Raw genomic sequence first — 17,492 nt, forward strand, 5'->3', positions numbered from 1 at the left:
CGGAACTCAGGAATTTCATCTCCGCACTTACTAAAATTTACATATATCAAATGCACAAGTTTTAATACAAAGACGAGCTATTTATTTTTCATTATTATTTGTCAAATGCAATAAATACCAGAAATTTAAAAAATGCCGACATAATTTTTACGGTGTTTGCTCATGATCGCGCACATATTTCTGCTTCCGGTCTTTTCGACGGAGACCGTGCGGTGTCAAGACCACGTTGGAATCATCAGCGGTCGTATCAAAGATGGGTTTTGGAGATCTTAAAAGCCGTGCTGGACAACAAGCATTGGACGCTTTTGTTGCCGACAAAAGCTACATTGAAGGGTAATTATATTTAAGTCGATTTGCCAGAAATTATTAATGCTTTTAGTAAATGACTGTGACAATACTACTAGGCCTACATAAATGTATTAAAACGATTTATCATCCCTGGTCCGTTGTCACGTTTCCCGGTTTGAACGATACAGGCGGTGTGGAATTATTCGTTAATTCATTATTCAACTATTAACGGACGCACCTGTACCAATTTTATAAATAAATAAACAGTTCCGTAATGTTCTAGTCAAATAAATAACAATCATGAATGGATCACTTGTGTAGATTAAATCATGGTAGAAGATTAGTATGTTTCTCCTGAGTATATGATACTGCTACCTAGACATTACTTTAATGCCTAGTAACCAATATAGACAGTTTCTCAGAGTTGCCTGTGAGTGCATACTATTGCGGTTGTTTTGTGTTGAACATAAACTGTGTATAAGTGTAATAGGAAGGAGTAATGAAAAACACCCAGCCACCGCTGGGATTTGAACTAGCGACCCTTCAGTCTTTAGCCAGACACTATCGGTCGACTAAAGGGAAATTCCCACTAGCCAAGGCTAGTAAGGAAACCTGTACTCTCAACTTTACACTACTCCCCCCTTCATAAAGTCTTTGACCCCTGAAGACAACAACAATATCAATATCCCCCATGGAAGCGTCTCAATCTCTTATAGCTTCTACCCTTGGAGTGATCAACGACACCAAATATGTATTAGGAAGGAGTAATGAGAATCACCCTGCCACTGCAAAGGTTCGAACTCTGATCCTTCAGTCTCTAGCTGGAAACTCCACCACTCGACTGGAGGGAAATTCCTACTAGCCGAGGCTAGTAAGGCGACCTGTACTCTCAACTCTACATAAGTAACCCAACACCTCTAAACTCTTTCACTGCACACTGTCAATAATTGTTTGATAAACCATATAGCAAAGCCTGTGTGTATACCCACTGTCTATGGTGTGAGCTTTTGCTGCCCTTTTACAGTCACAACCTTCATATGAATTTTGAGATAGATCTAACCATTACCCCTAATTATTTATTAACTTTTTCTGTTACTAGCTCACCTGGCCTGAAGGTGCAGTGTCCGTTGCCTGTTGTATGTCTGTCCATCTAAATGACTTCTGCTCTGTAACTTAAGAGACAAAATGTGATGGTATTTGGCTGTCGGCTTGCTGGGATGAAGCCTAACAAAGATTGTGAAAAGAAATAACCATGGCTCATATTCAAGGCCACACGGGTCATATTTGTAAAAACCTAAAATGACTTCTGATTGGCCAAAAGGCCTAGAAGCTTGATATATTGTTTTTTTATTTTTCTGATAGATTCATGAGATAAAGGCTGACAATTGTTTGGAAAAGAAATTACCTTGACTCTGTAATCAAAGTTACAGGGGTCTGTTTTGTTAAAACTTTACATGACTGTACATATGTATTGAAGTAATTGCCAACAAAATGCCAAGAACTATGATATATAGCAGATAAGTTCATAAGATGAGTCTTGTTTGAAGGTAGTTTAAAACAATTGTGTGAAGTACTTGTATATTTGAGATGAATATTGAATACTGGGAGAGCGATTCAGGCCTTTTGAACCTCTTGTTTTGTAGATACCAGCTCTCACAAGCTGATGTGGTGTGTGTTATTTTGTAGATACCAGCCCTCACAAGCTGATGTGGTGTGTGTTATTTTGTAGATACCAGCCCTCACAAGCTGATGTGGTGTGTGTTTGTAGATACCAGCCCTCACAAGCTGATGTGGTGTGTGTTATTTTGTAGACACCAGCCCTCACAAGCTGATGTGGTGTGTGTTATTTTGTAGATTCCAGCCCTCACAAGCTGATGTGGTGTGTGCTATTTTGTAGATTCCAGCCCTCACAAGCTGATGCGGTGTGTGTTATTTTGTAGATTCCAGCCCTCACAAGCTGATGTCGTAGTATTTGCAGCGCTATCACAGCCTCCACCAGCTGACCTACCTAATGCACTGAGATGGTTCAATCATATTAAATCTTACAGTGATGCTGAAAAAAAAGGGTTAGTAATGAAGAGTTAGACTTATTTATTACTGTTATGCTATTATAAATGCAATACAATAGATACTGCTTATTTTGATGTCCTGTTTTCTATATGGTAAGGATGCTTATTTTGATGTCCTGTTTTCTATATGGTATATGATAAGGATGCTTATTTTGATGTCCTGTTTTCTATATGGTATATGGTAAGGATGCTTATTTTGATGTCCTGTTTTCTATATGGTATATGGTAAGGATGCTTATTTTGATGTCCTGTTTTCTATATGGTATATGGTAAGGATGCTTATTTTGATGTCCTGTTTTCTATATGGTATATGGTAAGGATGCTTATTTTGATGTCCTGTTTTCTATATGGTATATGGTAAGGATGCTTATTTTGATGTCCTGTTTTCTATATGGTATATGGTAAGGATGCTTATTTTGATGTCCTGTTTTCCTGATGACATGTTGTATTGACTAAGTAAGCTAGGACTATTGTATTTGTCAAACCTGTTACTAAATTGAAATAGAGACTAAAATGAACAAAAATTAATTGATTTGATAGGAATACCATACATGAATTGCTTTAGTGGATGTATACACATTCCGTTTTATAGCTACTAGACTTAGTAAACAACTAACATAATCGAAAACCTTTTCAAAATCTATAGATAAGAGCATACCAGGTATTTCATTTTCTTCTGCATTCTCATGATATGGTAAATTAGCCTTGTATTTCCCCCTTATATACCTCCCTATAATAAAACTGTTTGATCCCTATTTATCTATTTGTCGTAAAACATTTTTAGTCTACTTGCTTATGACCCTGACTAAGGAAATTTGTCTCCAATTTCTATAAGAAACTGCCTTGGTTTGTCTCCCTTAGGTATACATGTAATGATTCCCTTACTTTGAGTTTATGATAATTTACCATTAATAAATCCATAATTGATTTATCTTGCCACATAATTTCTTAATTCACCCCAAAAATATATTGTAAAAATCAGCGGTGAAACCATCTGACCCAGGACTTTTATTATTTTTCATATTTCTTAAAGTATTTGAAGCTTCTTCAAGAGATATCATTCCCTCTAATAGTAAAAATGTGTCTGATTTAATTTTGAAAAATTATTATTATTTCTATCTAGGTAAGCGTCAAGATATATATCTTTAATATTACTGTCACTTGAATACAATTTTTCATAAAATTCTCTGGGTTTTTTTTATTATTCTTATTACAAGCTAACTGGTAGTAGATATTTAAATATTACTGTATCCAAGATGCCTTAATTGATATCTGTTATAGAATGTGAAATTGTATCATTGAGCCGAATCAGATTCATTAATTGTAACATAATTATGATGTCCATGTCCAGGTAGAATTTATGAAATTAAATGAAACTTTCCTGTTACAGGGTAATAAAGTGAGATTGTGAAACTGGAAACTTTTTAAAATGAAAGTTTTCCATTAAATGATATTTTTCATGATTAGCATAGTAATAACCAGAAAACCAAGTTTTGCAAAAAACATGCATTGTCAGATCAAACAGGTCAGCTATAGAGGGCAACACATCGTCGACCTTCTTTGGTCACTGAATAACTCAGTACTTTGATATATCCATTAAAAACTAATAACTTTTTAACGACTTAATAATAATGTATTGATAACTTAAAACGTGTTCTTATGTAGTTTTACAAGTAAAATATATCAACACTATCAAAAATTACAATTGAAAAAAGAAGATAAAAATTAATGTTCCAACCCAAACTTTTTGAAAAAGTGACATCTGAAAGATACATGTTTTAGACCTTACATAAAACAGTGTGCATTAAAAACAGATTTTCAAAAATCTTTTATTTTTATCGCAATTGTCTTTCATATAGACTTTACATATCCTCTTTTTGTAGATTTGGTGGTCAGAAGAAAGACTTGGCTACATATGGACCTGGAGGAGATGCCAAGCCTGGTAAAGATGATGATGATGATGACGATGACATTGACCTGTTTGGTTCCAGTGATGAGGAGGAAGCCGCTGAAGTAGCAGCATTAAAGCAGAAAAGATTAGAGGAATACTCAGCCAAAAAGGCCAAAAGTAGGTATCATAGCTGGCACAATACAGACAATAGGTATCACTATACAGATGGATGGAATATGGATGTTTCACTTCAGTTACAGACTTCGAATGTTAGTTGTATAATATTTTCAGCAAAAGAAATCACAAATTTGGATGGAAGTTTGAAAGAAACAAATGACAGATAAGATTCATTCTTTTTACCTAAGGACAAATAAGATTGTTAGTTACCTTTTTATATATAATTTGATTTTCATTGTTTTCCCCTGCAAAATGCATTTACAGTGGACATTAATTTGGGCTCCGTCCATGCATCTGTCCATCTGTCGAAGGGCTTTTCTGGGCTATAACTTCAAAACTGTCCAACTCAACTTCACAAAACTTGCTGTATATATTAAGTTGGTGCCCTAGTTTTGCCTTTTGATATTGGCGACAATTTTTTTTTTCTTATATTTTTTCTGTTACCATGGAAACATAGCTTAAAAATACAAAAATAATGTTTACTTTCCTTTCCAAGCTACAACTTTGAAACCACTCAACTCCACAAAACTTTCTGTATATAGTAATTTAGTGCCCTAGTTTTTAGCCCACCATCATCAGATGGTGGGGTATTCAAATCGCCCTGCGTCCGTGGTCCGTCCATACGTCCGTAAACAATTCTTGTTACCGCTATTTCTGGAAAAGTACTTGATGGATCTTTCTCAAATTTCATATGCAGGTTTCCCTTGGTCCCTAGTTGTGCATTGTACTTTTTTTGGATTGATTCAAATTCAAGATGGCCGACAGATGACCATCTTGGATTTTGGAAGTAAAAGTTTGTTACCACTATTTCTTGGAAAGTACTGGATGGATCTTTCTCATATTTCATATGCAGTTTCCCCTTGGTCACTAGATGTGCATTTTACCTTTTTTGAACGGATTCGAATTCAAGATGGCCGACAGGTGGCCATCTTGGATTTTGGATGTAAAAGTTTGTTACCGCTATTTCTTGGAAAGTACTAGATGGATCTTTCTCAAATTTCATATGCAGGTTCCCTTTGGTTCCAAGTTGTGCATTGTACCTTTTTGGACTGATCCGAAATCAAGATGGCTGACAGGCAGCCATCTTGGATTTTGAGAGTAAAATCTTGTTACTGCTATATCTGAGGAAGTACTGGATGGATCCTTCTGATATTTCATAAATATTGGTTTCCCTTGGTCCCTAGTTGTGCATTGTACCTTTTTTGGACTGATTTGAAATCAAGGTGGCCCACAGGCAGCCATCTTGGATGTCAACAGTAATACAGCACAAGTATATTGTCCATTATCCACCTGTAACTGACTGCTATCTAATAATACTTTGGGATCTTTTTCAAATGATATTTGCTAATAGGTGCTTAATAAAAATATCTTGTGCCATCATTGAGTACATTCAATGAAGACCAGTTCCTGAACATTAACAAACACCTGTAACAAACAAACAAAAAATAAACAAATCTTCAAGAACTGAAAACAGATCCTCAAATGGTGGGCGCCAAGATCCCTCTGGGATCTCTTGTTTTCTGTTACCATGGAGACAGATAACCCTGATCACAGATTTAAGATTTTCTAGACCAGTGCTCTGAAACCATTCAAGATAATTACTCAAAACTTTAAAGACCTATTAAGTAAGTTAGTATCCATTAAAATACTTTCTTTTGTTAGCATGGAAACAGATAGGCCAAATCACAAAGTTTTCAATTTCAATACTTTGTATGGAACAATTAAGAATAACAAATATGAATTAAACTTGTTGTAACATTAACACATATATAATTGTGTGTCTTTGTGTTTGGGGCGCGGGAATAATATTTCATTTTGTGTTGTCTTGTTATACTTAGTAAACATTAAAAATGCTCACCAGGAAAGAAAGAAATAAAACATATGTATAATAATTGATTATGAAAATTACAAAATTTATATAATTATAGGACTGCTGCACCTCCCTGTCTAGACTTTGACTATTCACTGATGGGGCTGCTGCACCTCCCTGTCTAGACTTTGACTATTCACTGATGGGGCTGCTGCACCTCCCTGTCTAGACTTTGACTATTCACTGATGGGGCTACTGCACCTCCCTGTCTAGACTTTGACTATTCACTGATGGGGCTGCTGCACCTCCCTGTCTAGACTTTGACTATTCACTGATGGGGCTGCTGCACCTCCCTGTATAGACTTTGACTATTCACTTGTGTTTTTTTTGTCTTACAGACAGATGATAATCTAGGTTATTTCTGTTTCCTTTACAGAACCAACTGTCATTGCCAAGAGTAATATAGTTCTAGATATCAAACCATTGGATGATGAGACCGACATGGCTGAAGTAGAGCAAAAAGTCCGTACCATTGCTATGGATGGTCTGCTGTGGGGAGCAGGTATGTCGTTTCCAAAGGTCTCCTTGTGTTTCTTTTCCGAATCTCATGTAACCAGTTATGATTATGTTTGGTTGATCATGTGTCTTTTTCTCTTAAAAAAAACCCCTACTGACCTAATTATTTGCTCCACGAGATCAGTACACTGGATCCTCTATCTAAGGACAGGATCTAGTCTCCACAACTCTTGCTGTAGATTTTAGCTCACCATCATCAAATGGTATATGGCTGTTGTTCAAATCATCCTTTGTCCATGATCTATCATTCCTTATACATATCTGTTATTGTTCAAACTCAAATTTCATATAATATTGATTTCCTTTGGCCATTTTTACTTTTCAGTAACATTTGACAGGCGACCATATTGGATTTTGACATTTAGATATTTTGTTGTTAATGTCTTTGGACATATCGGATAGAACCGATACTTCATTTAGATATTCCTTAGTTCCTTATTGTATATAATTTGTTTTAGGACTGATCAGACAACAACATGGCTGACAGGTGGCCATCTTGAATTTTGACAGTAACAGATGTTATCACTATTTCTGGAGAAGTTCTAGATGGATGATTCTCACATTTCATATATAGTCTGTCCCTTATTGTGTATATTTGATAAGAAAAGAAGTGAAAAAAAACCAAAAACGATCATGTATGCATTGGTGGATTGAGAGTTATCTTCTTTGTTGTGTAAATTTTGTGAAACTTCGCTGATATAGTCAGCACACAATGAAGTTGTAGACCAACAAACTGTTTTTACCTCATAGTATCATAACAACAAGTTCTATTATTGTCCTTGGTTACAATTTTGTGTCCATAGCAATAACTTGATTTGCATTTAAACTAGAACAATGAATCTTGGTGCATACATTGACCATTTGAAGACAATGTGCAGTGTACCTAGGTGCAGTGTTATTGCCCTTTGTCATCATCATAGCTTTGCTTGCATTTTTACATATGTTCCTTGGTCATACTAAGAGAAAGAGCAGTATACCAAATTCAGGGCCTGAAGCCCCGTAACTACAGAAAAATGTTTAGTTTTTGGGAAGCATTCATCAATTTCAATACTCTTCATTTTTCTAGGGGTTGGGGGGATCTTGAAAAGGAAATCATGTTAGATTTTGATATCAAAATTTTGCCACTTCTGCTTGAGAAATTCTCGTTGGATCTCCCTCAAAATTCATATTTAGATTTTAAAATTGTGTTGCTCTTTGATGAGGACAGGATGTATGGATCTCAAATTTCCACTTTGTTTCTTGTTGTGCATGCTGTTTTCCAGCTGAAAAATAAAAATGTCTAAAAAAAAGGTTAATTAAGTGGAAAGAAAAAGACCTGACTTATATGGAACCAATATAAAGATGATTCAATGAAGCCTGCAAAGCAATGAGGCATCAGAATTTACATAAGTTTGATACAAGTTCTACAGTAACTTCATACAAGTTTGCCTGATAAATAATAATGATCAACTGTCTCACATTTCCCTTGTCCATTAGTGTTAACGAAGTTACAATTTGGTCTGTAGTGTTTGGTACCCTACAAGTCCCCACCAGAACGTCATCTTGATTCAATTCAAAGTACCTAGATTGGAATGTTGCAATATACATTAGATAAGAGCTAGGCCATTAAGTGCCAATGAGAATCTCTTGTTTGTTGTTAATGAAGAAGTAATTTTCAACCATGTTACATATATATGGTCAGGAAGCGCAAAACTGTTTTTGTTGTTAGAATCCTGGTGATTTTATTCGTTTTACTTTCAGCTAAACTGGTTCCTGTTGCATTTGGCATCAAAAAATTACAAATCGCCATGGTGGTGGAGGACGCCAAGGTAGGTGTAGCTTGATACATCAGAGAAAATGATTCCTCTGTAATGGTATTTCTGTTGGCAAAATTGGACAATACTTGTTACACATAGGAGGACGATACTTGTTACACTTAGGAGGACAACACTTGTTACACTTAGGAGGACAACACTTGTTACACTTAGGAGGACAAGGACAACACTTGTTACACATAGGAGGACGATACTTGTTACACTTAGGAGGACAACACTTGTTACACTTAGGAGGACAGTACTTGTTACACTTAGGAGGACGATACTTGTTACACTTAGTAGGACAATACTTGTTACACTTAGGAGGACAGTACTTGTTACACTTAGGAGGACAGTACTTGTTACACTTAGGAGGACAGTACTTGTTACACTTAGGAGGACAGTACTTGTTACACTTAGGAGGACAATACTTGTTACACTTAGGAGGACAGTACTTGTTACACTTAGGAGGACAGTACTTGTTACACTTAGGAGGACAGTACTTGTTACACTTAGGAGGACAACACTTGTTACACTTAGGAGGACGACACTTGTTACACTTAGGAGGACGATACTTGTTACACTTAGGAGGACGATACTTGTTACACTTAGGAGGACAGTACTTGTTACACTTAGGAGGACAGTACTTGTTACACTTAGGAGGACAGTACTTGTTACACTTAGGAGGACAGTACTTGTTACACTTAGGAGGACAGTACTTGTTACACTTAGGAGGACAGTACTTGTTACACTTAGGAGGACAGTACTTGTTACACTTAGGAGGACGATACTTGTTACACTTAGGAGGACGATACTTGTTACACTTAGGAGGACAATACTTGTTACACTTAGGAGGACAGTACTTGTTACACTTAGGAGGACAGTACTTGTTACACTTAGGAGGACAGTACTTGTTACACTTAGTAGAAAAGGACTGTGATACATTTGGCTAATTAAAGAAATCTTTTCTTTATTAGTCTCAAGAGTCAAATGCATGTTTGAAAAAAAAATTAGATCAATAAGAATTTATCTGAATACAAGTGTAAACTTGTCTGGCACGGCAAAAATGACCTGCTGAGTTTATTTAAAAGCATGTGCATTGTGTACAAATACAAGAAATTCCTTTTAAATTTGACCAAAAATGCCCAGAGCAGATCTCCGCAAACTGTAGGCATATGTGTTTTACAACACAAATGTGTATGACAATTATCATCAAAAAAGAACTGTGGTATATCAATTACAGCAGAGTGTGGTATATCAATTACAGCAGAGTGTGGTATATCAATTACAGCAGAGTGTGGTATATAATTACAGCAGAGTGTGGTATATCAATTACAGCAGAGTGTGGTATATAATTACAGCAGAGTGTGGTATATCAATTACAGCAGAGTGTGGTATATCAATTACAGCAGAGTGTGGTATATCAATTACAGCAGAGTGTGGTATATCAATTACAGCAGAGTGTGGTATATCAATTACAGCAGAGTGTGGTATATCAATTACAGCAGAGTGTGGTATATCAATTACAGCAGAGTGTGGTATATCAATTACAGCAGAGTGTGGTATATCAATTACAGCAGAGTGTGGTATATCAATTACAGCAGAGTGTGGTATATCAATTACAGCAGAGTGTGGTATATCAATTACAGCAGAGTGTTGTATATCAATTACAGCAGAGTGTTGTATATGAATTACATGAAAGTGTTGTATATAAATTACAGCAGGAGTGTGGTATATAAATTACAGCAGAGTGTGGTATATAAATTGCAGCAGAGTGTTGTATATAAATTGCAGCAGGAGTGTTGTATATAAATTACAGCAGAGTGTTGTGTATAAATTACAGCAGAAGTGTTGTGTATAAATTACAGCAGTAGTGTTGTATATAAATTGCAGCAGGAGTGTGGTATATATATTACAGCAGGAGTGTGGTATATAAATTACAGCAGGAGTGTTGTATATAAATTACAGCAGGAGTAGTATAAAACTTACGGCAGGAGTGTGGTATGCAAATTACAACAGGAGTGGTATATAAATTAAAGCAGGAGTGTGGTATATAAATTACAGCAGAAGTGGTATATAAATTACAGCAGGAGTGTTGTATATAAATTACAGCAGGAGTGTTGTATATAAATTACAGCAGGAGTGTGGTATATAAATTACAGCAGGAGTAGTATAAAAATTACGGCAGGAGGGTGGTATATAAATTACAGCAGGAGTGTGGTATATATATTACGGCAGGAGTGTTGTATGTAAATTACAGCAGGAGTGTTGTATATAAATTACAGCAGGAGTGTTGTATATAAATTACAGCAGGAGTAGTATAAAAATTACGGCAAAAGGGTGGTATATAAATTACGGCAAGAGTTTGGTATAAAAATTGTAGCAGGAGTGTTGTATATAAATTGCAGCAGGAGTGTGGTATATAAATTACAGCAGGAGTGTTGTATATAAATTACAGCAGGAGTGTTGTATATAAATTACAGCAGGAGTGTGGTATATAAATTACAGCAGGAGTGTTGTATATAAATTACAGCAGGAGTGTTGTATATAAATTACAGCAGGAGGGTGGTATATAAATTACAGCAGGAGTGTGGTATATAAATTACAGCAGGAGTGTTGTATATAAATTACAGCAGGAGTGTTGTATATAAATTGTTGTATATAAATTACAGCAGGAGTGTTGTAGATAAATTACAGCAGGAGTGTGGTATATAAATTACGACAGGAGTGTTGTATATAAATTACAGCAGGAGTGTTGTATATAAATTACAGCAGGAGTGTTGTATATAAATTACAGCAGGAGTGTTGTATATAAATTACAGCAGGAGTGTTGTATATAAATTACAGCAGGAGTGTGGTATATAAATTACAACAGGAGTGTGGTATATAAATTACAGCAGTAGCGTTGTATATAAATTACAGCAGGAGTGTGGTATATAAATTACAGCAGGAGTGTTGTATATAAATTACAGCAGGAGTGTTGTATATAAATTACAGCAGGAGTGTGGTATATAAATTACAGCAGGAGTGTGGTATATAAATTACAGCAGGAGTGTTGTATATAAATTACAGCAGGAGTGTTGTATATAAATTACACAAGGAGTGTGGTATATTAATTACAGCAGGAGGGTGGTATATAAATTACAGCAGGAGTGTGGTATATAAATTACAGCAGGAGTGTTGTATATAAATTACACCAGGAGTGTTGTATATTAATTACAGCAGGAGTGTGGTATATAAATTACAGCAGGAGTGTGGTATATAAATTACAGCAGGAGTGTGTAATATAAATTACAGCAGGAGTGTTGTATATAAATTACAACAGGAGTGGTATATAAATTATGACAGCAGTTTGGTATATAAATTATGACAGCAGTTTGGTATGTAAGTTACAGCAGGAGGGTATATAAATTACAGCAGGAGTAAAAATTAACAAAAATAGAAAACCATACGTTGTATATAAATACAGCAGGATGTATATAAATACAGCAGGAGTGTTGTATATGAATGAAAAAGTGTTGTATATCAGTTACAACAGGAGGGTGGTATATAAATTACAGCAGGATGCTTGAATGGATATATAAATACAAAATTGGTATATAAATAGTACAGCAGGATTATTTGTATATAAATATCACTACAATTGGAGGTGGTATATTGTGACAGGGTATATATTCATGCTCTCAATATCATTAGCAGGATTGTATATAAATTACACAAGGTGGGTGTGACGGGGATATCATCAATATCACTACATTGTTAGGTGGGTGTGACAGGGATTCATGCTGTGTAATATCACTACATTGTTAGGTGTATATAAATGTGACAGGGATATCATGCTATCAATATCACTACATTGTTAGGTGGGTGTGACAAAAGAAAATTTAACAAAATAGGGATATCATGCTGTCAATATCACTACATTGTTAGGTGGATGTGACGGGGATATCATGCTGTCAATATCACTACATTGTTAGCTGGGTGTGACAGGGATATCATGCTGTCAATATCACTACATTGTTAGGTGGGTGTGACGGGGATATCATGCTCTCAATATCACTAAATTGTTAGGTGGGTGTGACAGGGATATCATGCTGTCAATATCACTACATTGTTAGGTGGGTGTGACAGCGATATCATGCTGTCAATATCACTACATTGTTAGGTGGGTGTGACAGGGATATCATGCTCTCAATATCACTACATTGTTAGGTGGGTGTGACGGGGATATCATGCTGTCAATATCACTACATTGTTAGGTGGATGTGACGGGGATATCATGCTGTCAATATCACTACATTGTTAGCTGGGTGTGACAGGGATATCATGCTGTCAATATCACTACATTGTTAGGTGGGTGTGACAGCGATATCATGCTCTCAATATCACTACATTGTTAGGTGGGTGTGACAGGGATATCATGCTCTCAATATCACTACATTGTTAGGTGGGTGTGACAGGGATATCATGCTGTCAATATCACTACATTGTTAGGTGGGTGTGATGGGGATACCATGCTGTCAATATCACTACATTGTTAGGTGGGTGTGACGGGGATATCATGCTGTCAATATCACTACATTGTTAGGTGGGTGTGACAGGGATATCATGCTCTCAGTATCACTACATTGTTAGGTGGATGTGACAGTGCTTCATGCTCTTAATATCACTACATTGTTAGGTGGGTGTGACGGAGATATCATGCTGTCAATATCACTACATTGTTAGGTGGGTGTGACAGCGATATCATGCTCTCAATATCATTTCATTGTTAGGTAGGTGTGACAGCGATATCATGCTCTCAATATCACTACATTGTTAGGTGGGTGTGACAGGGATATCATGCTGTCAATATCACTACATTGTTAGGTGGGTGTGACGGGGATATCATGCTGGCAATATCACTACATTGTTAGGTGGGTGTGACAGGGATATCATGCTGTCAATATCACTACATTGTTAGGTGGGTGTGACAGTGCTTCATGCTCTTAATATCACTACATTGTTAGGTGGGTGTGACAGAGATATCATGCTGTCAATATCACTACATTGTTAGGTGGGTGTGACGTGGATATCATGCTCTCAATATCACTACATTGTTAGGTGGGTGTGATGTGGATATCATGCTCCCACGTTTGGTGCTCTTCACACAACTTCATTCATTTTAAATTGTTTTCTATCCACAGTATCCTGGATGTCTCCTAAGTAAACGAGTAAAGTAGTACATTACATGTTATTTCTAAAAAAATTGAGAAACCTGTTTTATGGTCACTTTATGTGTGTTTGTGTACTTGCAGGTTAGTGTGGATGACATCACAGAAAAAATTGAAGCAGATTATGAAGATTATGTACAGTCTGTTGACATTCATCTGTTCCAGAAGATATAGTGTCAATGAAAACCTGGGTCTAAAGTGCTCTTAATTTGCCTATAATAAATAATAAACAACCGCCTTTATTTTACTTTATTTTTTTCCATGTGCTTTATGTCCAAACAAGTGTAAAACCTTGAATCACATGAACATATTTGATGTATTACTTGATCAAAATACAAGGTCTCCAATACTGCTGCAGCATTGAATTGTTGTCAACTTTTTATATCGCGCATTACAGTAGTATGGGGACGTAACTGATACTGTATCATACAGGTAATACATTACAGTAGGGGACGTAACTGATACTGTATCATACATGTAATACATTACAGTAGTGTAGGGGACGTAACTGATACTGTATCATACAGGTAATACATTACAGTAGTGTAGGGGACGTAACTGATTCTGTATCATACAGGTAATACATTACAGTAGTGTAGGGGACGTAACTGATACTGTATCATACAGGTAATACATTACAGTAGTGTAGGGGACGTAACTGATACTGTATCATACAGGTAATACATTACAGTAGTGTAGGGGACGTAACTGATACTGTATCATACAGGTAATACATTACAGTAGTATGAGGGACGTAACTGATACTGTATCATACAGGTAATACATTACAGTAGTGTAGGGGACGTAACTGATACTGTATCATACAGGTAATACATTACAGTAGTGTAGTGGACGTAACTGATACTGTATCATACAGGTAATACATTACAGTAGTGTAGGGGACGTAACTGATACTGTATCATACAGGTAATACATTACAGTAGTGTAGGGGACGTAACTGATACTGTATCATACAGGTAATTCATTACAGTAGTGTAGGGGACGTAACTGATACTGTATCATACAGATAATACATTACAGTAGTGTAGGGGACGTAACTGATACTGTATCATACAGGTAATACATTACAGTAGTGTAGGGGACGTAACTGATACTGTATCATACAGGTAATACATTACAGTAGTGTAGGGGACGTAACTGATACTGTATCATACAGGTAATACATTACAGTAGTGTAGGGGACGTAACTGATACTGTATCATACAGGTAATACATTACAGTAGTGTAGGGGACGTAACTGATACTGTATCATACAGGTAATACATTACAGTAGGGGACGTAACTGATACTGTATCATACAGGTAATACATTACAGTAGTGTAGTGGACGTAACTGATACTGTATCATACAGGTAATACATTACAGTAGTGTAGGGGACGTAACTGATACTGTATCATACAGGTAATACATTACAGTAGGGGACATAACTGATACTGTATCATACAGGTAATACATTACAGTAGTGTAGGGGACGTAACTGATACTGTATCATACAGGTAATACATTACAGTAGTGTAGGGGACGTAACTGATACTGTATCATACAGGTAATACATTACAGTAGTGTAGGGGACGTAACTGATACTGTATCATACAGATAATACATTACAGTAGGGGACGTAACTGATACTGTATTATACAGGTAATACATTACAGTAGTGTAGGGGACATAACTGATACTGTATCATACAGGTAATACATTACAGTAGTGTAGGGGACGTAACTGATACTGTATCATACAGGTAATACATTACAGTAGGGGACGTAACTGATACTGTATCATACAGGTAATACATTACAGTAGTGTAGGGGACGTAACTGATACTGTATCATACAGGTAATACATTACAGTAGTGTAGGGGACGTAACTGATACTGTATCATACAGATAATACATTACAGTAGGGGACGTAACTGATACTGTATTATACAGGTAATACATTACAGTAGTGTAGGGGACATAACTGATACTGTATCATACAGGTAATACATTACAGTAGTGTAGGGGACGTAACTGATACTGTATCATACAGGTAATACATTACAGTAGTGTAGGGGACGTAACTGATACTGTATCATACAGGTAATACATTACAGTAGTGTAGGGGACGTAACTGATACTGTATCATACAGGTAATACATTACAGTAGTGTAGGGGACGTAACTGATACTGTATCATACAGGTAATACATTACAGTAGTGTAGGGGACGTAACTGATACTGTATCATACAGGTAATACATTACAGTAGTGTAGGGGACGTAACTGATACTGTATCATACAGGTAATACATTACAGTAGTGTAGGGGACGTAACTGATACTATCATACAGATAATGCATTACAGTAGGGGACGTAACTGATACTGTATCATACAGATAATACATTACAGTAGTGTAGGGGACGTAACTGATACTGTATCATACAGGTAATACATTACAGTAGTGTAGGGGACGTAACTGATACTGTATCATACAGGTAATACATTACAGTAGTGTAGGGGACGTAACTGATACTGTATCATACAGGTAATACATTACAGTAGTGTAGGGGACGTAACTGATACTGTATCATACAGGTAATACATTACAGTAGTGTAGGGGACGTAACTGATACTGTATCATACAGGTAATACATTACAGTAGTGTAGGGGACGTAACTGATACTGTATCATACAGATAATGCATTACAGTAGGGGACGTAACTGATACTGTATCATACAGATAATACATTACAGTAGTGTAGGGGACGTAACTGATACTGTATCATACAGGTAATTCATTACAGTAGTGTAGGGGACGTAACTGATACTGTATCATACAGGTAATACATTACAGTAGGGGACGTAACTGATACTGTATCATACAGGTAATACATTACAGTAGTGTAGGGGACGTAACTGATACTGTATCATACAGGTAATACATTACAGTAGTGTAGGGGACGTAACTGATACTGTATCATACAGGTAATACATTACAGTAGTGTAGGGGACGTAACTGATACTGTATCATACAGGTAATACATTACAGTAGGGGACATAACTGATACTGTATCATACAGGTAATACATTACAGTAGTGTAGGGGACGTAACTGATACTGTATCATACAGATAATACATTACAGTAGGGGACGTAACTGATACTGTATCATACAGGTAATACATTACAGTAGTGTAGGGGACGTAACTGATACTGTATCATACAGGTAATACATTACAGTAGTGTAGGGGACGTAACTGATACTGTATCATACAGGTAATACATTACAGTAGTGTAGGGGACGTAACTGATACTGTATCATACAGGTAATACATTACAGTAGTGTAGGGGACGTAACTGATACTGTATCATACAGGTAATACATTACAGTAGTGTAGGGGACGTAACTGATTCTGTATCATACAGGTAATACATTACAGTAGTGTAGGGGACGTAACTGATACTGTATCATACAGGTAATACATTACAGTAGTGTAGGGGACGTAACTGATACTGTATCATACAGGTAATACATTACAGTAGTGTAGGGGACGTAACTGATACTGTATCATACAGGTAATACATTACAGTAGTGTAGGGGACGTAACTGATACTGTATCATACAAGTAATACATTACAGTAGTGTAGGGGACGTAACTGATACTGTATCATACAG

The 17,492-nt window shown here is 36.3% G+C and overlaps 1 protein-coding gene across 1 annotated transcript; it reads left to right on the forward strand.

Annotated features, from left to right (window-relative positions):
- The first annotated feature begins 206 nt into the window (after positions 1-206).
- LOC132550641 (elongation factor 1-beta-like) lies at positions 207-14,052 on the forward strand. The gene is made up of 6 exons (XM_060214732.1): positions 207-333; positions 2,229-2,354; positions 4,241-4,425; positions 6,672-6,797; positions 8,552-8,619; positions 13,902-14,052. The coding sequence occupies exons 1-6, from the start codon at positions 254-256 to the stop codon at positions 13,989-13,991; spliced, it is 675 nt and encodes a 224-aa protein (XP_060070715.1). The 5' UTR covers positions 207-253; the 3' UTR covers positions 13,992-14,052.
- Positions 14,053-17,492: the final 3,440 nt, after the last annotated feature.

The sequence above is a fragment of the Ylistrum balloti genome, unplaced genomic scaffold (assembly GCF_031769215.1).
Source record: "Ylistrum balloti isolate Yb309-2 unplaced genomic scaffold, AGI_CSIRO_Ybal_v1 Utg370138, whole genome shotgun sequence".
NCBI lineage: Eukaryota > Metazoa > Mollusca > Bivalvia > Pectinida > Pectinidae > Ylistrum > Ylistrum balloti.